At 48.7% G+C, this 21,158-nt stretch overlaps 7 protein-coding genes across 7 annotated transcripts; 4 read left to right on the forward strand and 3 right to left on the reverse strand.

Annotated features, from left to right (window-relative positions):
• Positions 1 to 2,614: 2,614 nt before the first annotated feature.
• PGRI_041860 (uncharacterized protein) lies at positions 2,615 to 4,348 on the forward strand (the record flags this gene model as incomplete). The annotated part of the gene is made up of 1 exon (XM_040791899.1): positions 2,615 to 4,348. One exon carries the CDS (start codon positions 2,615 to 2,617, stop codon positions 4,346 to 4,348), a length of 1,734 nt encoding a protein of 577 aa, XP_040643809.1.
• A 589-nt stretch (positions 4,349 to 4,937) lies between these two features.
• PGRI_041870 (glutamine--tRNA ligase) lies at positions 4,938 to 6,878 on the forward strand (the record flags this gene model as incomplete). The annotated part of the gene is made up of 1 exon (XM_040791900.1): positions 4,938 to 6,878. The coding sequence occupies one exon, from the start codon at positions 4,938 to 4,940 to the stop codon at positions 6,876 to 6,878; it is 1,941 nt and encodes a 646-aa protein (XP_040643810.1).
• A 445-nt stretch (positions 6,879 to 7,323) lies between these two features.
• Positions 7,324 to 8,901, reverse strand: PGRI_041880 (proteasome regulatory particle base subunit RPT5; the record flags this gene model as incomplete). The annotated part of the gene is made up of 3 exons (XM_040791901.1): positions 7,324 to 7,982; positions 8,044 to 8,459; positions 8,588 to 8,901. 3 exons carry the CDS (start codon positions 8,899 to 8,901, stop codon positions 7,324 to 7,326), a joined length of 1,389 nt encoding a protein of 462 aa, XP_040643811.1.
• Positions 8,902 to 9,187: 286 nt separating this feature from the next.
• Positions 9,188 to 12,625, reverse strand: PGRI_041890 (putative trimethyllysine dioxygenase TmlH; the record flags this gene model as incomplete). Its single annotated transcript, XM_040791902.1, has 16 exons — positions 9,188 to 9,303; positions 9,352 to 9,423; positions 9,477 to 9,959; positions 10,016 to 10,115; positions 10,167 to 10,269; positions 10,322 to 10,439; positions 10,499 to 10,610; positions 10,659 to 10,681; positions 10,749 to 10,766; positions 11,050 to 11,092; positions 11,146 to 11,317; positions 11,449 to 11,787; positions 11,875 to 11,968; positions 12,030 to 12,350; positions 12,406 to 12,454; positions 12,506 to 12,625. The coding sequence occupies 16 exons, from the start codon at positions 12,623 to 12,625 to the stop codon at positions 9,188 to 9,190; spliced, it is 2,283 nt and encodes a 760-aa protein (XP_040643812.1).
• A 2,709-nt stretch (positions 12,626 to 15,334) lies between these two features.
• Positions 15,335 to 16,761, reverse strand: rmtA (protein-arginine omega-N methyltransferase HMT1; the record flags this gene model as incomplete). The annotated part of the gene is made up of 7 exons (XM_040791903.1): positions 15,335 to 15,341; positions 15,395 to 15,866; positions 15,923 to 16,254; positions 16,317 to 16,426; positions 16,504 to 16,523; positions 16,600 to 16,613; positions 16,670 to 16,761. The coding sequence occupies 7 exons, from the start codon at positions 16,759 to 16,761 to the stop codon at positions 15,335 to 15,337; spliced, it is 1,047 nt and encodes a 348-aa protein (XP_040643813.1).
• A 666-nt stretch (positions 16,762 to 17,427) lies between these two features.
• On the forward strand, positions 17,428 to 18,604 carry PGRI_041910 (PGAP3/PER1 family protein; the record flags this gene model as incomplete). The annotated part of the gene is made up of 4 exons (XM_040791904.1): positions 17,428 to 17,553; positions 17,603 to 17,645; positions 17,704 to 18,478; positions 18,550 to 18,604. 4 exons carry the CDS (start codon positions 17,428 to 17,430, stop codon positions 18,602 to 18,604), a joined length of 999 nt encoding a protein of 332 aa, XP_040643814.1.
• A 421-nt stretch (positions 18,605 to 19,025) lies between these two features.
• Positions 19,026 to 21,003, forward strand: agm1 (phosphoacetylglucosamine mutase PCM1; the record flags this gene model as incomplete). The annotated part of the gene is made up of 6 exons (XM_040791905.1): positions 19,026 to 19,118; positions 19,183 to 19,196; positions 19,300 to 19,444; positions 19,520 to 19,534; positions 19,596 to 20,087; positions 20,143 to 21,003. 6 exons carry the CDS (start codon positions 19,026 to 19,028, stop codon positions 21,001 to 21,003), a joined length of 1,620 nt encoding a protein of 539 aa, XP_040643815.1.
• Between the last annotated feature and the right edge of the window lie 155 nt (positions 21,004 to 21,158).

Below are 21,158 nucleotides of genomic sequence, written 5' to 3' on the forward strand. Positions count from 1 at the left end.
AGGGGAACTGTAGCGTTCGTTAAATAAGAATAGCCTAACATCGTAGTGATGATGCAACGACTCTATACCTGAGCCGGAAATGTACGGGATATATCCCGAGTAAGATCCGAGTACCATCTAGAATCTAATCGCAGAACTAAATCCTCCAAGTTATTTACTGAAATAAAGTATTATGTGGGAAGTTCTGGCCTGGCCTATTCATAGCGGTAGGGCTGGGGACCGGTACTACTTTATATATAAAATGCAACTTACTCCACAATCACTATTTACTATGTCATCGTTTCTTATAGGAAAAAAATATGATTATATATTCTGCGTGTACTGAATATCGCCAATCTTACTGTCTTTGTCAAGACTATTTCCGATTCTGGATATATTTAGGATCGATGCGTTGTTGAATGCTAGTCAATTATACGTGAGGCGTGGAAAATAGGGCTTTCCGCTCAGCCGCACTTAAGCCACACGCTGGTGGTACATACCGCACCAGGCAAGTGAACATTCAAGGACATCTGGATCCCACTCTTCTATGCAGGTTATCTTCCATGTCTTTATCAAGGTCAAAAGTGCTCTCCAATTTCCGCCCTGCCATATAGTTCACACCTGGCCTGTCTAGGGTCCAAATATATTTTTGCAATCGGATCTGTTTATTTTCAAAACTCAAGTGGTTTTGTTTTTTGTTTTTTTTTGTTATAGGCGAGGATGGATCTTTCTAGAGAGTTCTGTTGTAGTATGGTGATGGCGTGGTTCCCATTTTTAATGCAGGTACGTGGACATGTGGACCTTCTACATGGAATTTTAGTCCTAAGAACGCCCCCAGAACGGCAGTTTCAAGCCCTAGTCGTCAGCCATAACAAGATCCAATGGCGCAATTGGCCGCAGTATTAAGAAGACCCTCAGTGCGTCTCCACTCGATCGCAGTTTTAGCTGTGATTCTCTTCTAAAGTGGATTGAGAGTTTGTGTTAGATATATATTGCATGTCAAGGGGAATCATGTGGACGGAGTTCTCAATACTACATTGGTTATTTTTGTAGCCTGCCGATCTTACTGGATTGATCTAGGTGAGCCCTGGAGGGATTTTTAGTCCGAGTTATGGATGTTTTTTAAGTTTATTGAATATTAAATAGTACAGTTTGGACTATCTAATATTATAGTTTACTATATTGAGAAGGTATGTTGTATATCAATGATGTGATGCCAATAATCTGGAGTAATACGGAGTACAAAGTCAAATGTAAGAAAGGCGTTCCTCCAGGGCTGAGCCGTTCAATTGCCTAATCCATTGTCGTGCAGGAGAATATGCGCATGGGCCGTTTAGATATAAAAAGGGGATATTACTATGTCTATGTATGTCTATGTATACTATAAAGTGAAACACCGTATTCCGTATGTTGTAGATATAAATACATATATAAAGTACTTCGTATATATATAAAAATAAAAACAAAAAAAAAAAAGGGGTAAAAACAACGTTAAACCTAAAAGGGAAGAACCCTTGACACTTGCTTCTTGATCTTATACATTCCATTTTATTATTATATAGGGATATGAAGATTCTATGGAATCTGTATTTGGTTATTTGTATACCATAAACTACATAGTAATATACCACTGAAAACTCCCTTGAATATAAAAGAGAAAAAACCCCCCTGAACCCGCCCCTTCCCGTCTCCGCTCAACCTGCACGGCTTACAGAAAAAAAGGTCCACGACGTTCAAATCATTCCTGATGTGGGGGAGATCGACTGCCATTCGTTTTTCTTTTTTTCTCCCTTTTCCAACGTGCTAGTTCGATTCCTGATGTCCTTACTTTGTATTCTTACCTTCTTACCCTTTTCTCTCTCTCTCTTCATCTTTGACTCCCCTATGTGAATGATAACTGGGGAACCTGCCGATCATATCTATTTTTCCGAACTCCCTACATTCCCGAAACCCCTCCTCCCTATTGGGAATTGTGTTTTGCTTTTTCTTGTTGTTCCGATGCTAAAGCAAATTCACAATGAGTGTTGTCGCCACTAGAACGGAGACCCCTGTGGTATCACACATCCCTGAGCATGTTAACTACGCTCATTCACATACTTCTCGAACATCCTCGATATCTTCCTACAGAACCAATTATAGCGCCTCAACCGTGCCCACCACATACCCACCATCTTCCCCATCTTCATCTTATCGTCAATCCGATTCTGTCAATTCTCTTCCCAAATTAACTGAACCAATACAACGCCGACTACCACACGAGGTCTACGAAGTGATAATCCACCATCTAGAGGAGTTACACAAAGGGCAACACCAAACGGGATGTACCACGTGTTTTCAACGAGACTTACATGCCTTATCCCTGACCTGTCGGTCTTGGGAAAAGGCCGTAAGAGGTCCTTTGTGAGTTTAAATATAGCTTCCCCTGGATTAATTCAAGAACTTTGCTAATTGAATATGCCATACTAGATATCACAGTATACACATTGTCGGGAATGATTCCCCGGCCCAACTCAAGAAATATCGTCTGAAGAGAGGGAGTCGCCTGAAGCTTCTGAGACGAACCCTTCGTGAACGAAAGTTGCTGGCCAACCTCGTATACGAACTACGGGTACCCCAGTTAGATTTGCTCTTTACCATGAAACAAGGCACCCAGTGGCAGGAGTATAGAGATCTGGTAGCGTCTGTGGTTATGGTGTGCCCAAACTTGGAGCGCCTGTTGGGCTTGTCTATCCCGTATCACCATGAATTCGATCGCCTGACCCATGCTTTATCGACCCGCAAGAAGCTCAAAGAGCACACATGGGTTTTGGGTGAGGCCGCCGAACCATCGGAGCCATCCCCGCGCGACGACTCCTGTCCTGGGAGCCTTGGTCCTTCCCAGATGTTCGAGTTTCTGAATTACCACACCTCGTGGACAAATCTGGAGACACTAATGCTTTATGGATTGAATGGAAATGGCGCACTGGAGCCTAGCATCTCACTGCGCATGTTCAATCTTCTTCCCTCATTGCGCAACCTTTGCATTACCTCCTTTAACAAAGACTCCTTCGATAATAGCACGTTGATGTGTCTGCCACCCTTGGAGTCATTAAGGTTGGAGAACCTGTCCGGGGTTACAGATGCTGGCCTCTCCCAATATACCTCACGACCTGAATCCCGCTCCCTCAAGACACTCGTCTTGGTCGAGCAGAATATCGAGTCACTACTAGTCATTTCCAAGATGCTCGCGTCACTACGACAACTTGAACGGTTCAAGATAGTCCAGACCGAAAAGTGCCCAACTTTGCCAGATGAACATATGATCTTCCAGCCTGTCCTGGCCTCATCAACTCTTAAATATCTCCACTGGGATGTAGCATGCCCAGACCCAGGCACAGCTCTCACCCAGCTTGATACCCTTCCCTTCCAGAAATCCAAAAAGCCCTCCAATACCCCGAACTCCCATCTTGCCCAAAGCATCCTCTCCGCTGGTTTCCCCCAATTGGAAACCCTCCGCGCACCCTGCGACGTGGAGCCCCCAGGTGCGCTCCAGGCTGTCTGCCGACCTATACTAAAGGGCCAGGCCTTACTTCGACCAGACCGGTACAGCTTGCCTCGCAGCTCCCACGGTTCCGTGAATACTCGACCGCTCGCTCTGCCAGCGGGGAATAACCTGACCTCAGCTCGTATCCGCGCCCAGACGTTTATTGACATGGCCGCCAAGGACACCGAGGCCGGCATGCGAGTTTTGATCCAAGATTACTCGGACGCGTATGTGCCGGACAATGCGCAGAATTCCCAATTCGAGGACGAGCCCGAACAGGAAATGGACGACTACGGAATCTGGGCTGCCTGCGAGCGGTTCAAACACGAGGACAATGACCATAGCGGTCCCAAAACGGTCCACGAGTTCCGCATGCCGACCATGATGGGCCGTAGTGGTTGCCGGGATCCGGTGACGGGCGCATCTATTCCTCACTTCCTCCTCCGTCCTGATATCACCGGCCAGGAATTGGACGGTGGCTTGATTGGGTGGAAGCAACTGCTAGCCTCCAACCAGTCACTGTCATATGCCGCCGGAGTGGGCGTCAACTGCTTTGGCAGCGGAAGCCCTTCTATCCCACCTCCAGAGGAGCCCATGTCGCCTGCATCCACCATTTCTAGGTTCGGCTGGGGAAGCTTGAGTGGGCGGTCTGTCATGGGTACGTCTCCACCCACACCCACAACACCACTCACGCCTATAAGTAGTGCGATGGGCTCGGCCTTGCCTTGGGAGAAGGATACCTGTACTGGAACCTGGAACCACAAAGCAGGCCGGGACTGGTGGTTCCATATGGAGCGTGATCGTCCGGGCAACTCGGAGCTCATCGACGTTAAACAACTTTTCTAACCCCATTCTTTTTACTCTACGATCCCTTTTCTCCTATTTCTTGTCTACATACCCTGCCATATACCCCACACCTGTTGTATTCTCTTTTCTTATCTCTTTTTCTATTTCGAGCATCCGGTTTGCTGTTCTTATCACATTGACAGGGTTCATTATGCATGCGCTGCTATGTCAGACGGATCTGGCGCATAATGATTCGATGTGCTTTGACTCTTGGTCATTCGAACTATCTTTTGTTGTTTCATTATTGGAGCGTCGGTGGAAGGTTAATGTGTAGTGCTTCTTTCTGTCTGTTTTGAGTCTGCGTACTCTCTGTATCATATTTGTACAGCATTGCTACATAGTAATAATTGAACAGCATATGAAATAACTCATTCATTATTTCTATGAAAGATAGCCCTACAGCCCTACGTTGTATAGCAAGTTATGTAGTCGGCGCCATGGCGGTATCTCTCGGCAGTATAGAAGATGACTCATCCCGGGCTAAATCGGACCGATAAGCGAATGTCAACTGATAAGCATTGAATACAAGAGCCCCTCGTTGAGAAAAAAATATCCCCCACCTTCGCTTTCACAATCGTCATCCGTCGCAATGGACCCCGCAAAGCCCGTCGATCTGCCCGAGAGGCCAAAGGAGGCCATCGACCCTACGGCTCCCCCCAAGAAGTCCAAGAGTCAAGAGAAGAAAGAGGCCGCAGCAGCCAAGAAGGCGGCGGCCAAGCTAGCAAAACAGGACCAGCCTAAACCAAAGGGAGAGCCAAAGGCACCCAAGGTGAAGGAGGCTCCTGCGCCCCGGGACCCCAATGCCATGTTTAAGGTCGGCTTCCTGCACGACGTGTACCAGGAAAAGCCGCTCTCCGAGACTGTCCCCAAGATTCGCACGCGATTCCCGCCCGAGCCCAACGGATACCTCCACATCGGCCACAGCAAGGCCATCGCAATCAACTTTGGATTTGCGAAGTACCACGGTGGCGAGTGTATTCTGCGCTTCGACGACACCAACCCAGAAGGCGAGGAGGAGCGGTACTACAATGCCATCCGGGAGATTGTGACATGGCTCGGCTTCACACCTGTGCGTGAGACCAACGCCAGTGATAACTTCGACCGCCTCTACGAGCTCGCAGAGGACCTCATCCAGCGCGATGGCGCATACGTCTGCCATTGCACCAAGTCCGAGATCAAGGCCCAGCGCGGTGAGGTCGAGGGCGGCCAGCGCGGTGGAGAACGCTTCTCGTGCAGCCACCGCACACGACCCATCGAGGAGTCCATGGCCGAGTTCCGCGCCATGCGCGACGGAAAATACAAGGCTGGTGAGGCCGCGCTGCGCATGAAGCAGGATATTACAGACCCGAACCCGCAGATGTGGGATTTGTTCGCCTGGCGCATTATGGGCTCTGAGGACAAGCAGCATCACCTCACCGGCGGCAAGTGGAAGATCTACCCAACCTACGACTTCGCGCACTGTTTGTGTGATAGTATCGAGGAAATCTCGCACTCGCTCTGCACAACCGAATTCGAACTCTCCCGCGTCTCGTACGAGTGGCTCTGCAATAAGCTGGAGGTCTACTGCCCCAACCAGCGTGAGTACGGCCGTCTCAACATCACCGGCACAGTTCTCTCCAAGCGTAAGATCATCCAGCTCGTCAAGGAAGGCCACGTCCGCGACTGGGATGACCCACGTCTGTACACGCTCATCGCGCTACGCCGTCGCGGCGTGCCCCCCGGCGCGATCCTCGCCTTCGTCAACGACCTCGGCGTAACAAAGAATACCACCAACGTCCAGGTCGCCAAATTCGAGCAGATCGTCCGCCAGTACCTTGAAACCACCGTCCCCCGTCTGATGGTCGTCCTCGAGCCACTGAAGGTCATCATCGACGACCTCCCCGACGACTACGTCGAGCTCCTCGACTGCCCCTTCTCCAAAGACCCAATCTTCGGCACCCACAACATCCCCTTCACGAAGACAGTCTACATCGAGCGCTCCGATTTCCGCGCCGTCGACTCACCAGACTACTTCCGTCTCGCCCCCGGAAAAACAGTCGGTCTCCTCAAAGCCCCCTACCCCATCACGGCAACCTCCTTCGAAACAGACGCCAACGGCGAGGTCACCTGCGTCCACGCCAAATACGAGAAACCCGCCGAAGGCGAACCAGTCAAGAAACCAAAGTCCTTCATCCACTGGATCGGCGAGTCTCCCGCGCACAACAGTCCTATCCGTGCTGAGGTCCGCGCTTTCAACTCGCTCTTCAAGTCTGAGGATCCATCCGCCCACCCCGATGGTTTCCTCGCCGATATCAACCCTGACTCGGAGGAGTTCTACAAGGATGCTATGGTCGAGACTGGATTCCGGGATATCTCGGCCTCGGCGCCGTGGCCTAAGGAGGAAGGCGCTGCCGAGCCTGGTGAGAATAAGCATTCTATTCGTTTCCAGGGTATGCGTGTTGCGTACTTTGCTGTTGATCGGGAGTCGACGGATGAGAAGTTGGTGCTTAATCGCATTGTTACTCTTAAGGATACCCAGGGTAAGAATTAAGTGGGATTAAGAGATTTCTTTCCTTTATCCTTGATTCTTTTCTCTTTTTTCCTTCACTGTTCCCTTTTTATATACATGGTGGAAGTTGTGGGTGATGAGCCACGGTTGTTGGTATGGATTTATGACCATTGCATCTTTGCGTGTTTTATCTTTTTCTTTTCGGATCCTGGGGACTAGGTTGTGGTATTCTGCATAATTGATAAGTTACAATGCAACAGTGATCAACCAGGATTTATAAATATGTCTACGAGTACTTCGTTATAGACAGTATCGTATGATCAAACACTACTTGGAAGATGTATAAAATCGTAAGAGGTCTACGCAATCCATGCATAACGAATTAACGGCTTTCAAGCCGAGAGCATACATACACGAGACGAGACGTCAGAGGTAACAAAGGGAAAAACGTGGATGGATCTGGACATAAAAAGCAAGACGGTCTACCCTAAACATAGATGCCCATGTTGGTATCTCTCTTCTTAGCCTGGACCTCGGCGATAGCATCGACGTAGTTCTCATGGCCGATCTTGCTCAAACCCTTCCGGAGTGCAATCATACCAGCCTCAACACAAACGGCCTTGAGCTGGGCACCACCGAACTCGTCCGTGCTGCGAGCCAATTCAGCCCAGTTGACGCTATCCTCAACAGACATCTTGCGCGAGTGAATCTGCAGGATGTTGGCGCGGGCTTCCTCGTTCGGCAGGGGGAACTCGATCTTTCGGTCCAGACGACCGGAACGCAGAAGGGCAGGGTCCAGAACATCAACACGGTTGGTTGCTGCTAGGACCTTGATGCGGTCGTCCGAGGCAAAGCCGTCAAGTTGGTTCAGGAGTTCCAGCATGGTTCGCTGCACTTCACGATCTCCGGATTTCTCTGAGTCGAAACGCTTGGTACCCACGGCGTCCAGCTCGTCGATAAAGATGATAGAGGGAGCCTTCTCCTTGGCCAGGGCAAAGCAGTCGCGCACAAGCTTGGCGCCGTCTCCGATGAACATCTGCACCAGTTGGGGTCCGGCGAGCTTGAGGAATGTGGCGTTCGTCTCGGCCGCACAGGCACGGGCTAGAAGCGTCTTACCGGTACCTGGGGGTCCGTACATCAAAGCACCTGCAGAAGGGAACCGAATACGTTAGATTTGGAGTACAGAGGAAAGGAGAAAGTAACTCACCCTTAGGGGCCTTGATGCCGATTTTCTTAAAGCGCTCTGCCTCCTTCATAGGCCATACGATGGCCTCCACGATCTCTTCGATCTGCTTATCCAGACCACCGATATCTGTGTACTTCTCCGTAGGCTTCTCGTCGACCTCCATTGCCTTGACACGGTTGTCATACTCGGCAGGTAGTGTGTCCAGAATGAGATATGAGTCCTTGTTGACACCAATCAAGTCACCGGGCTTCAGCGTTTCATGGTCGACAAGACCAATGAGCGGAAGGAAGATCGTCTGGCGGGTGGAGGTCTTGATGACAGCGGATTTGCCTACGCGGGTGGCATCCAGGTCGATATTAGCCCCTTCCTCAGCTGCCTCTGCCTCCACATCAAGATCCAATAGCTCAACGACGTTTCCAACAAGGTATGGTAGTTGTCTAGATAGTTGCGGATAAAAATGTCAGTGGTCTGTTGAAAGCAAAGTGTCTTTTCGCCGATCCGCAAGCCGACTACCAAGCTCCGCGGGCTTGCAGAATAACGAATACGGGGACCCGTGAAAGCACACCTGTTGTTCTCAATCTTCTCTTGATTATCCTTGACCTTCTCCCTCATTGTGCTTTGCTCATGTGTCAAACGTTGGAACTCGCTTTTCATGATTCGCATCTCGTTCTCCAGCATCCGCCGTCGCGTAACGATGTCTGTCGTGCTTGAGTTCAAGATATCCTCGTCGAGCATCTCTTCTTCCTCATCTTTTTTGTCGGCGTCTTGCATATCGGCATCGCCGTCGCCTTCAGGCTTCTTGCCATTGCCATCGTTCTGGTCTTGCTTCTTCTCTCTCTGCTCCTGCTCAAGGTCGTCGAGGTCCTCAAGAGTCGACATGGTGGAATCGAGAAATTCGGAATTATAGGATCAGGTTAATAAAGAGTTTGGAGATAAAAAGCCAGCAGATCGATAGGTTGGAAAAGGATGGGGGAGGATGAGACAAGGTTGCTGGGAGGAAGAGCTGTTGGTGGCCGAGCTCCAACAACGTCAGCCATAGAACGTCACGTGATGTGATCTACGTTTATAATCCATTGCGATTCGATTCTATTTACTTGATATCGCTTTTGTTTTGTACAATGTGGAAATTTTCTGTCGATTTATCTTGTATCAGGTACCACATATTCTAGATATACCAATAAGGATTATTGGATTGATTTCGGACGTTGCCCAGATTGTCCAGCACCGCTTTACGGCCGAACTTGAGTAGACGAAGTCGAGAAATGTAGTCATCGTTGTTGACTAGTACTTCGTTAGAGAATAATGAAAGGGTTATCAGATAGTACATACCGTAGCCACCACACATTCGCCTCTTTCCAGTGAACTCAGAGCGGCCATGTAACATTCTCCAGTTATCGAAAACTAAGACAAACATGTAAGCCGAAGTGGTCTTCAAAATGTCACCGAATACATACTGAGCGCCGATCCTGGTTGTAGCTTCGTCCACATTTCTCTGCTCTTCAAGATATCGTTATAGTGGCGCGCAGCACTGTACCACATAGTCTGTTCCGATGCCGACCAATTGCTCTTTGGCGCACGATCATAGTTGTTCCAACGGATCTGGTACATTGTGTTCAAATCCGAGTGCATCGAAAATACCGGCGCCATGGCGGACGGTTGGATGCATGTGTCTTCGTTCCCGCTGGCGTGGAACGGTTGCCTTTGATTTACCAATTGGGCATAATGCTCGGGGTTCTCGAGGCGTAGTTGAGCTGCGGCTGCAAATCCGTCAACTAGGAGATTCTCCCCTCCAGATCCTTCGGTATGAGATAGCAGATGGAAGAGCTGAAGTCTTGCAGGATCTGTAAAATAAGTATTGTCTGTATGAGCACCCAGGAATTCGTTTGTGTATGCCGTGTCTTTAAAGGTCAAATCGGCTGTAAAGTCCCAAAAACCACCTGAAGCTATGTTAACCGAATGAGGCATTAGTGAATCGTGGATCTACGGTACACACCATAATGGGTGTTCCTGATGAATGCAATCCGCTCGATGAGGAATTGGGTCGCCTCTGGATTGATAGGAACACCGTCTACAAAACAGAATCCTTGCTCCCACTTCATGAATTTTAGCAAGTTTGATCAAGAAGTCAAGACAGAGGGGCTTACGATATGGCTCAGCCAAACATGAAGAGATTTATCGTCTGACATAACATCGTCATATTTGACTCTGGGACTCTGGTCTGGTTCCACGACTGGGGTGAAATGCCTTCTATGGCATCAACATCATTCTGTGACTGGTTCTTTGGCTTTGAGTAACTTACCTGGGACCTTGAATTTCTGGCTGGGATTGTGGCACCGACTTGGTCTCTTTAATAGATACTCCCTGCGAGTGTGCACGAAGCCAATCATGCGAATAAAGCGCCATGTGGTTATCATACCCTATGGTGGTGTTAGTTCTGACAGTGAAATCCTCAAAAGTTATGTATGCCGTCTCTCACACTTGATATTGACCATGCTGTCACTGTGTTCAATTGATTGTATCTTAACATTTTGCGGAATCTGCGGGGATAGGATCAGAAATCGTGCAGCCATAGGGAGTTGTGAGCTTGCCTACCGAGAAAGTGTCACTTATCCTCTGCATCGTATCAGGGTGAATACATTTGGGACACTGGCAGTTTTCTCTAGTCGCAGGCATCAAGTTGTCAATGAGAGGTTAGGCTTCTAACTTTGTGTGTTTTGGTCACTAACCTGAGAAAAAAACGACCGCTGTAGAAAGCCAATTAGTTGTTATTCACCTTCGGAGTTGCAAAAAACTTACAAATTTAACGTGCTTTTCCCATCTTTCTCGTCTTTACATGGGAATGTTACTATATCGGGCCTGGACCAAGCAGCCTGATGACCATTGGGGCCCTTCACAGTATTCAGCAATCTCGATGAGCCAGGTGTGACATGTCGGTAGCCAGTCGTCTATGAGAGACGAAACAAGGAGATCTGGTTAGCTTTTTTATGATCAAATTGAGTGTATAGGTATCATGTCCAAAATTCATACCAAACGACCAGCGGGGGAATAGCGGGGCCTCAAGCTCTTTGGCCTAATTCGAGAGGGTTTTAGCGTTGAATGTTCAATAACAGAAGAAGATCTTACCCCGTGCGAGTCCATAGCCCACTCGACCTGAGTGCTGTACGCCAGCTGAAAATCATAGCTAATATGGGGAACCAGTGGTTCTAAGGACACAAGGAAATAGTATGGAACGATCCGGGGTAGCAATTTAAGGATCCGGGCAACCGAGGTTATAGTCACGTGCGGGTATACAGAACTATAGTGGCATAAATAGCTTAGTACTCTACAAAACTAGCATTCGGCGCTGAAGGTACTTGGTAAATATGCATTTTGAAACACAAACTATATGCAATCTAACCGAGATTTGGTGTTAACACTCGTAATCACAGCTTGCTCTTCGTGCCTGTAACCTTCAACAGACAACGCCCATTGCTCAACACGACCCGACCCTTGTCATTCTTAGTAACAAATCGAATCTCTTCATAACCGTCTTGAACATTGCCCATTCTCCAAATCTCAGTGGTAAGCTTATCGCCGGGCCGGACGGGTGAGGCAAAACGAGCCTGGAACTCCTTCATATTGGCAGGGTTGCTACCACCCAATTCGCGTAGAATGCCATGGGCAGCAGAATTCCAGCTGAAAAGGCCGTGGACAATAACACCACCGAAGCCCATCTTCTTGCCAGGCTCCGGTGTGGCGTGGAGAGGGTTGTAGTCACCGTTGAGACTAGTCAAGGAGTTAGCACCAGACGTGTCGAGTATCCACTTTTATTCAATGTTATAGAGCTGATCGCTGTATGCACTTAGTACTTACCGGTACAGGTGGGCTGTCTCCGAGTTGCTCTGAACAACATGGACAGCATCGGGGGCCTTGCCTTCCGGTGGGGGGTAGTTGACGGTGCTAGGCCCTGCTCGAACGCGTCAGTTGATACTTCAACTTCACAGTGGGAAATTAAACTATAATCTTACCCTTCGGGCCACCCCAGCCACCCTGTCCGACCAGGAAACCGCTACTCACGACCTTGGTGTACACCTCGCCGCTCTCCTTATCCACAATGGACTGCTCGGTTTCGATCACAGTACCAGGCTTGCCTTTATCATAGACACCAATAACCTTATTGCGGAGCTCAAACTTGCGCCCTGCACTAGTGGTAGGGAGCGGTTTCAGGACCGTGAGCTTACGTTGGCCATCGACACCATGACGATGGTCAAGGTCGGGGACGCCTGGGATGTGAACTGCCTTCTGACGGGCATAGAAATCAGTCACCTCTTGGTCGGTGAGCTTGAATGCTAATGGGTTTGGAGTTAGTGTAATTGCTCAAAATCACCGGGGTGCTTAACATACGGAGGATGAGAGAATAGGTTGGGAAGACCGAGAAGTTCGGGTGGAGTTCCTGGATACTAGTTAGATGGTATTTAGACTGGCATCTATGTGGCTGGCTTACATAGAGGAAGTGTAGCTCATCGGCCTTAATACCAATGCTATTGGCGAACAATAGCACATCGCGCTTCTGCCAAGAGACCTCTTGGGCGGGGAATTCGTGACCAGCTCCAGGGGCTGACATTTTGATGGTAGTATAAAATAATGAATATAAGATCAGATTAAAAAAAAGAGATCAGAAGTTAAGGGGGGAAAAACGGAAGGTGTAATGGCAGATTAAAGTAGCTCCAGTAATTGCGGGGGCCACCAAGAAGCCGAGGATCTGATAATTTTTTGCTGCCGTGGTTTTACCGACGGCATCTCCTTGGCGCAATTTCCCCTTGCAGATCTTATGTTCTTCAAAGGTTATAGAAAAGTCATTTGCACACCTTTTTCTACGTTTTGTTTGCCGTCGACCTATATAAAAAGAACGATATCTAAGAAGACTACTAATGACCACGGAAAAGACTACTGGAAAGATAGCACAAAGCAGCTTATGCAGCCGACTATTCTTGTTGACTTTAAGCCTAAAAGTCTAACCGAATCGTGACTATCGTGACCACCTTTCGTTAAACAGACTAGTGGCAAATGACAATTGCTGGGCTATACCGTGGCCACTACCTGCAGAATCTCCTCTATGCTTCTATCTCTAGATCTACTCGGGGACCTTACTAACCCCAAGCCATGGCACGGACATCCACACGCTACAATTCGACGAGGGATCGCCGTGTTGGGAAGTTCCCGCTGTCTTACACTTGATCGTGCCACAATCAATAGCTATGCTACGTGATTTGTACTTTGACGATGGGAACCTCATCCATCCACACCTCGTTCAATTCTACCGCTATCCTCCACCAAGTAGTAAGAGAAAGAGGACGGAGGAAGAAACCGACGACGAAGTTGGCCATCATGAGGGGAAAAGCGCAACCCGCCACCGACGCAGACAATAACCATCCAAGTCGTTGACAATTCTGGGGACATTTGTCACATTCACTCTCAGGCCACGGTCCCGGACACTGTTCTGACCGATTTGTACCCGAGTACAGAATGGGTTCTTGGGCCAATTTCAACTGGAAATGATACAACCAAGCGGTTTATACCTTTGCTAAGGTCAACAGACATTACTATATACGCTACTCGGGTGATAGCCTATCCCACTCAGCACTGAAGCCAAAGCCTTGGACGTCTGGTAATTTTGTTGAAGAAGGGGGAATATAGAGAGGGGAAAGAAATGAGGAAAGGGATATAAATACCTGGAAGAACACAAGAATAGTGGGCCGCATAAGCCTTGTGCCCATAATTGTTTCTTCATCCCTAACTACTCTACGACCAATGTCGAGACCCTCGGCATCCTAGATTGCTGCTATGCAGGAGAATCTCGCGAGAAGACCAATAAGGAATGCCAAGTTCTTTCTGCATACGGCCCAGATCAGACAGCTCGTGGTATAAGATCGTTTACACAGCGTTTCTTCCGTGCAGCAAGAAATCTGAACCTGCGCAGATTCTACAACAGTTCGAAGATATTATCGCCTCAATTTCTGCTCAGTTCCGTGTTGAGATCATTGATGCTTATGAATCTACCTCAGTGCTCTTCTTTCTAGCGGTCTTTCCAGTGGTCTCTCTGGCAAGAATAGTTGGCTTATACGGCCTTGTAATGTCTTTTCAGTGTTCTCCAGTTTTGCCTTTGATTTTGTGGAGACTGTTTGCCTGTCCAGTTCATTCTTCGATGAGAACGGCCTGTGTTTTTTTCCCTCGAGCCTAAAGATCAGGCTATACAGGTGTTGCCCAGGTGTCGCCCATCAAGTATGTATACAAGGGTTTCAACCCCTGCCGCCCCATTGCGTGGCACTTTTCCTATATAGGGTACCTAATAGCTTATTGTTATTATTTCAATTTTTATGCTTACATCCTAAATCCACTCTTTGATCGGAAATTAGTGCAGACAGTTTGGACTCCTATTGACAACAAAGCAGCGCACTGCTGCACCAAACATGCGAACTATTAGGACTATCTGCCTTGTTGTAGGATAGTTCACCGATCTCAGCGCAGCTCGGAGAACTATTCCCAAGACCTACTATGTACATCCCACGTCCAAGCCAACAACAATCTCCTAAGTTTTATCTCTCTAACAATTAAACCATTAGAGGCAAAACCACTCGCCGAATCACAACAAGTTCCTAGGTCAACATCATCTAGAACGATCCCAAGCCAAAGATATCCACACCTCAGAAGACACTCGAAGCCCGCCACAGTCAGACTGGAAGTGGTTGATCAAGGTGGGGATCGAGGTGGTTTGATGCCTACGAGCTCAGACAACATGCCTAGCAACTCGGCTCCCGGAGGTTTCACCCTCAAAAGGATATTATAGCACAAATGATACAAGCTGTCGCTAATGCTATTAGAAACCTCCCGCAGGGTCATCAATGAGCGGAGAATCTGATAACTTTATTGGATTTGGTCCCGTGGTTTTACCGACGAGTGCATCTCCTTGGCGCAATTTCCCCTTGCAGATCTTACATCCTTTGACTGGAAGCCTAAAAGTCTACATTGAAAACATGTCCAGAAGAAGAGCGTTGGAGTTTGCTAGACTAAGCATCGACTCGGGTATCTACCTGGAAATTCGAGGAGCTTCAGAATGATATCCCTCCGTTCGCGCCACAAAATGCCTTTTTTCCTGCCTCCCAAAAACTAAACGCCGAAATAAACAAAGGCGAAATCAGATGTCTGATTCGCCTTGGGCAATTTCATACATGCCCATGCCAGGATGCATTGCGTGACGAAAATATTTCACTTAGATCGTGCAAACGTGAAGTTGTACATCCCAATGACATCAAATTAGAAAAGTGGAACAAAATTAACACCTATAATGAATTAGTATAATGACCTTAAAACGAGGCAAAAGACCCGAACTTACATGCGGTAGAAGCAGCCACCCTCAGCAGAGCGGGTAGCATCGGGAGTCTCGAACTTGTAAGTGATGCCGATATCCAAGTCACGCTTGTTCTTATCGTTAGGACGGTTCTCGATCCAACCGGTAACACGCTCATCCTCCTCAACGGTGAGGACGTCACGGAGGTAGAACACGGTCTGCTTCCAGTGGGTGTACTTGGCGTGAGGGCCAGTGGAGAAGTGAATGGGCTTGTGGCAGGCGCTGAACTCGATGTCGAACCAGGCGATCATGGCGTGGATGAAGTCGGGGCGCTTGGCGGTAAGGGCATAGGGCACCTTGAAGGCAAGATCGGCCGTGGTGACGGTGTTCAGATCAAAGGTGATGATCGGGCAGGGATCAGTCACAAGAGCCTTCATCTCGACGGTATCGACGAGGGGCTCGTTAAGAGCAATCTCCTTCATGGGGCTGTAGTCGAATCCGTAGACGTTGTCCCAGACTGAATTTGGTCAATATATAAGAAAAAAAAGGTCCAAGGGTAGAAGTGTGTCTTACATCCAATCTTATCATCCTTGTAGTCGCCATCCTCAATACCGGCAACGTACATAGTGGCCTTATCGGGGAAGATCAGACCACCGGGGTTGAGGTAGGTGTCACGGGCGTAGAGCACGGTGTCCAGCATGGACTCGTACAGAAGGAAGTATCCCATCCACTCGGAGATAATGATATCAACCTTAGGGAAAGGAAGGTTAACTTCCTCCATCTTGCCCTGAAGGAGAGTAATCTTATCGGACAATCCATTGACGTCGACGATCTGACGGGCCTTCTCGATGATCGAGGACATATCGACACCAATGACGTGCTTTGCGCCGGCACGGGCAGCAAACCTGTCGAGGAAAAACAGTTAACAAGGGATCTGAAATCACGGGGTTGTTACCCGGATACATACATGCTCAGAATACCGGTTCCACAGCCGACATCGAGGACAACCTTGTCCTTGAAGATGTGGCGGTTCTGGTAGATGGAGTCGCGGTAAGAGCGTGTGCGCACATCATCTTTCTAGAAGAAAGAAAACGAATGTTAGAGCAATGCAACTAGACAATTAGGCAGTACGTAGCCGGTAAATTTGTACTTACAAGCATCTCCTCGTGGATACCTGTGGCGGCCCAAAAAAAAAGATCGTTAGTCAAAACCACACTAGAAATTTGCCATCACTGATCAAGATAATTTACCGTGGTGGTCGTAGCTATGGATTTATTAGCATCAATGTCCAAAATACTCAATGGATGAAGAATAACGTACCTAGTGAAGTAACGGACTTCAGAGTGCTCCATGCCAACCATACGATCAGCACTGCTGGTGATCCCCTGAGGGTTATCGGATTCGGTGTCCATCTTGACTGTGCGGAAAAGAAGAACGGGTCGAAAAGGGAGAATGGAAAGAGTAAAAAAAAATCAAATTAGGGAGGATGGTAAAGATAAAAGTCCAACCGAGATCGATCCTTAACTTTTTTTTTTCTGGATTATTTGCCCGCCCGCCAAGCTTAACTCCAATCCCCGCCCGAGCTAGCCGTATACGGGAATCACGTGTATTGCCACGTGATAGAACTTGCCCTCATTTATATAGGGCTATCTGCGTGGCATAGTTGTACAACTGGGAGGTTCTAGGGATAAATGTGTTCCTGCGTTCTAGGTAGCTGGTATATGTGTGGGAAATAGCTCTTATATCCAAGAATATCAAACACCCATTGACGATATTGATATTTAGAATAGATCAATTGCGCCATTGACTATGCCTTTTCTTTGAGTGAGCTGTCAAGAGCTCCAAGGAATAACACCCTACGACAAATATGATAAATAAGGACAAATCCACTTCAATTGTTAAAGTTGTACAAAGTAGGTCAATTGCGCTGTGGGGTAAATAAAGAACCGCTTTTGATATTGCCAAGACCACCGAGGGAGGCTCTATAATGCCGCCGGTAGCTCCGCTCCAACCTGTCATTATTCCCCAAGCTTTCGCGTTGAACGCCTAAGACCTCGGAACTAGACTGTTGGGCCACAATGAATCTAAGCGTAGGAAGAGTGAATCTCTACACTCTTTTCGCTTTCGTTTTTCTAGCCTCGCTCATTGGCAGGTCCGACGCGTCATTGGGAGACCACCTCCCCGACTTCAAAGAATGTGTCCAGGTACGACTCGGCGAACAACAAAACCCTTGGTAACAACTAACAACCATAGGTTTGTAAAACGGAAAATTGTCAGAATGGCAACTCAGTGCTACGTATGTGAAACCATTATTCCAATCGTTCTCCGCGTTCCCCCTTTGCTAACCTCTGTAGCTTTGCACCACCGCTTATTACTATGGACCTGCCCTGCCGAATGTGACTACACTTGTCAACATGTCATTACCGATCGTCGAGTTGCGCGTGACCCTCCTATGATCAGCCCTATTGTACAATTCCACGGGAAATGGCCGTTCCGTAGGATTCTAGGGATGCAGGAGCCATTCTCAGTGCTCTTCTCCTTCTTCAACTTCGCCGCACACTGGCACGGCCTGTCCCGTATCCAGGAGTCAATCCCCACCTGGCACTCGCTCCGCCCATACTACATGATGTTTGGATACATTGGACTTGCAAGCTGGAGCTTTAGCATGATATTCCACATGCGCGATTTCCCCCTGACCGAGAAGCTGGACTACTGGGCGGCTGGCGCTAACGTGCTATACGGTCTTTACCTTGCCGTCGTTCGAATCTTCCGCCTGGACCTTGAAAATACCCCGTACCGGCCCACCCTACGTCGGCTTTGGACCGCTATTTGCGTTCTGTTATATACATTGCACGTGTCTTATCTAACTTTCTGGTCCTGGGACTACACCTACAACATGGTGGCGAACGTGGTGGTTGGTGCTATCCAAAACCTTATGTGGACAGGTTTCAGTATCTTCCGATACCAAAAACTTTCGAAGTCTTGGACCGCCTGGCCCGGTATGATTGTGGCATGGATAATTCTGGCTATGAGTTTGGAGTTGCTCGATTTCCCTCCTTGGAATGGGTTGATTGACGCGCACAGCCTCTGGCATCTGGGTACAGTTGTCCCAGCTGTATGGTGGTACTCGTAAGTCCTCCCCGATCGTACGACTTGCAAGGTTAATATATTCTGACTAATGCATCGGTTGCACCCGACAGGTTCCTGATCAGGGATACACAGGACGATATTGCGGCGCACAGGCTAAAAGCATGAAGGAGATCAAATTATGGGCAATTTTTGGCGATCTTTATACCTATACATACCCAGATAGCATAGACATATGTTAATATGTCATGCTTGACTGTAGCTTAAGAGGTGGAGGTAGCAGTAATGAAGATCGGGGTGCTCCCCACCACAGTGTTTACCATTGAAGTTAATTTCCACGGCACCTAATGTGGATAAAATGTTATTGCCACGTCTTATGTCGCGTCTTGGTTTGTGTTCCCCACCATTCCCTCACCGCTAAGGCCGTCGCAATAAGCCGTGTTCCACCCCTCAGACCCCTCAGCCGCTTTTTTTTTTTGTTTCAAGTATTCCCCCTCCTCTTCGACCTCGACCTTACCTGCAGCTTTTCAGAGCACCTCTCCTCTTGAAACTCATTCAGGCGCTTTTTAACCAATCAGATATTTTCGCCATGGCCTCTCCGGCTGTCAAAAAAGCGATCGCCGATGCGGCGCTGCAGTACACAAAGCCCGAGGGCAAGGTATTTGAGTATGGCACAGCAGGGGTATGTCGCATTGGTGAACTCTACTCTAGAGTAAGTCAGCTAACTTCCATTCTCTCCATTATAGTTTCGCATGAAAGCGTAAGTTTCTTCAAATATGGCTGATCCACCCCGCCTCCGCATCCTCTGGAACCCCGCGATCGTCCTTTTGTTGACGCCGACTTGTTCTGACCAATCTGCGCAGCGATCTCCTCAACACAGTTGTTTTTGCAGTGGGCTTGCTTGCAGGCTTGCGGTCAAAGAAGCTTAGTGGACAATGGATTGGTGTTATGGTTACTGCTAGCCACAACCCTGCGGAGGACAATGGCGTTAAGTTGGTTGACCCCATGGTGAGTTTAAGCAATTGATCCCTGCCCTAGTACCAGCCCATCGGGACAAGTCTAACCTTTTATGATTTTCTTTAGGGCGAGATGCTTGAAGTAAGATTGGCCTGCGTTCCCTCGACAGAATTTGGAATAATGTGCTCACTGTCATAACTAGGCCGAGTGGGAGGCATACGCGACAAAACTAGCAAATGCCCCATTGGATAAGATCGCCGATGTCTACGATGAGCTTGTCAAGGAAATCGATGTGAAGATGACCAACCCTGCTCGGGTGGTCTTCGCTCGTGACACCCGTGCTTCTGGCTCCCGTCTAGTAGGCGTTCTGAATGCCGCCCTTACTGCAACAGAAGTCGAGTTTGTGGACTTCAAGTACATGACCACCCCACAGCTTCACTATGTTGTTCGCTGCAAGAACACCCTTGGAACACAATACGAGTATGGCGAGCCGACTGAGCAAGGATACTATGAGAAGCTTGCAAACTCCTTCAAGAAGGTTATGCGAGGAGTTAAGGTTCAGGGTTCCTTGACTGTGGACTGCGCCAATGGTGTCGGTGGGCCTAAATTGAGAGAACTGATGAAGTACCTCACTGGAATCGATATTAAGGTTGTCAATGATGATGTGATCAACCCTGACGCTCTGAACTTTGATGTATGTTTCCACCTGGCCAACACACAACTTTTGATCAACCTAACACTTCATGCAGTGCGGTGCCGACTATGTTAAGACCAAGCAACGTGCTCCTCCTTCCTCCAAGGCCGCCGTGCTTGATCGATGCGCTTCGCTTGATGGTGACGCGGATCGTCTCGTTTACTACTTCCAGGACGAGAGCAACGTGTTCCGCCTTCTGGACGGTGATCGCATTGCCACTCTTGCAGCGTCTTTCATTGGCGACCTTGCCCGCAGTGCTGGAATTGCTTCGAAGCTGAAGATTGGTGTTGTCCAGACCGCCTATGCTAACGGTGCAAGCACAGATTACATTGAGAAAGTCCTCAAGCTACCCATTATCTGCACCAACACCGGCGTGAAGCATCTCCACCACGCTGCGCTGCGGTTCGATGTCGGTGTCTACTTCGAGGCCAATGGACACGGTACCGTCACCTTCTCTGAGAATGCCCTCAAGGTCATCAAGAACACCGAGCCTCAGTCGCCAGCACAGCAGCATGCCCTGGAGAGTCTCCAAGCCCTGACCGACCTGATCAACCAGGCTGTCGGCGATGCCCTGTCCGACGCACTTCTCGTGGAGGCCATTCTCGCCCACAAGGGCTGGTCACCCAAGGAGTGGCTTGGAACCTACACTGACCTTCCTTCCCGCCTTGTGCGTGTTGAGGTCAATGACCGTTCCATTTTCAAGGCATACGATGCGGAGCGTAAGCTTGAGTCTCCTCCCGGCCTGCAGGGCACTATCGAGTCACTTCAGTCTCGGTACAACAAGGGCCGCAGTTTCGCCCGTGCCAGTGGTACTGAGGATGCCGTCCGCGTGTACGCTGAGGCTGCCAGCCGCTCTGAGGCGGATGACCTCGCCACTCGCGTCGCCAACGCTGTTAGCGAGGCAGGCAGCGCCTAATTGATTCCCTAGTTCAGGTTTGATCCTCGGCCTTGACAAACGCCGCTAGTGGTCATTGTTTCTCTGGGATGTATTGCAATTGTTACACTGGCCTTCATGGTTTTAGGCAGCGGATACCTTTTCAGTTTCTATGGGCCCCCGGAAATATGGTCCAG

The sequence above is a fragment of the Penicillium griseofulvum genome, assembly GCF_001561935.1.
Source record: "Penicillium griseofulvum strain PG3 chromosome Unknown contig_89, whole genome shotgun sequence".
NCBI lineage: Eukaryota > Fungi > Ascomycota > Eurotiomycetes > Eurotiales > Aspergillaceae > Penicillium > Penicillium griseofulvum.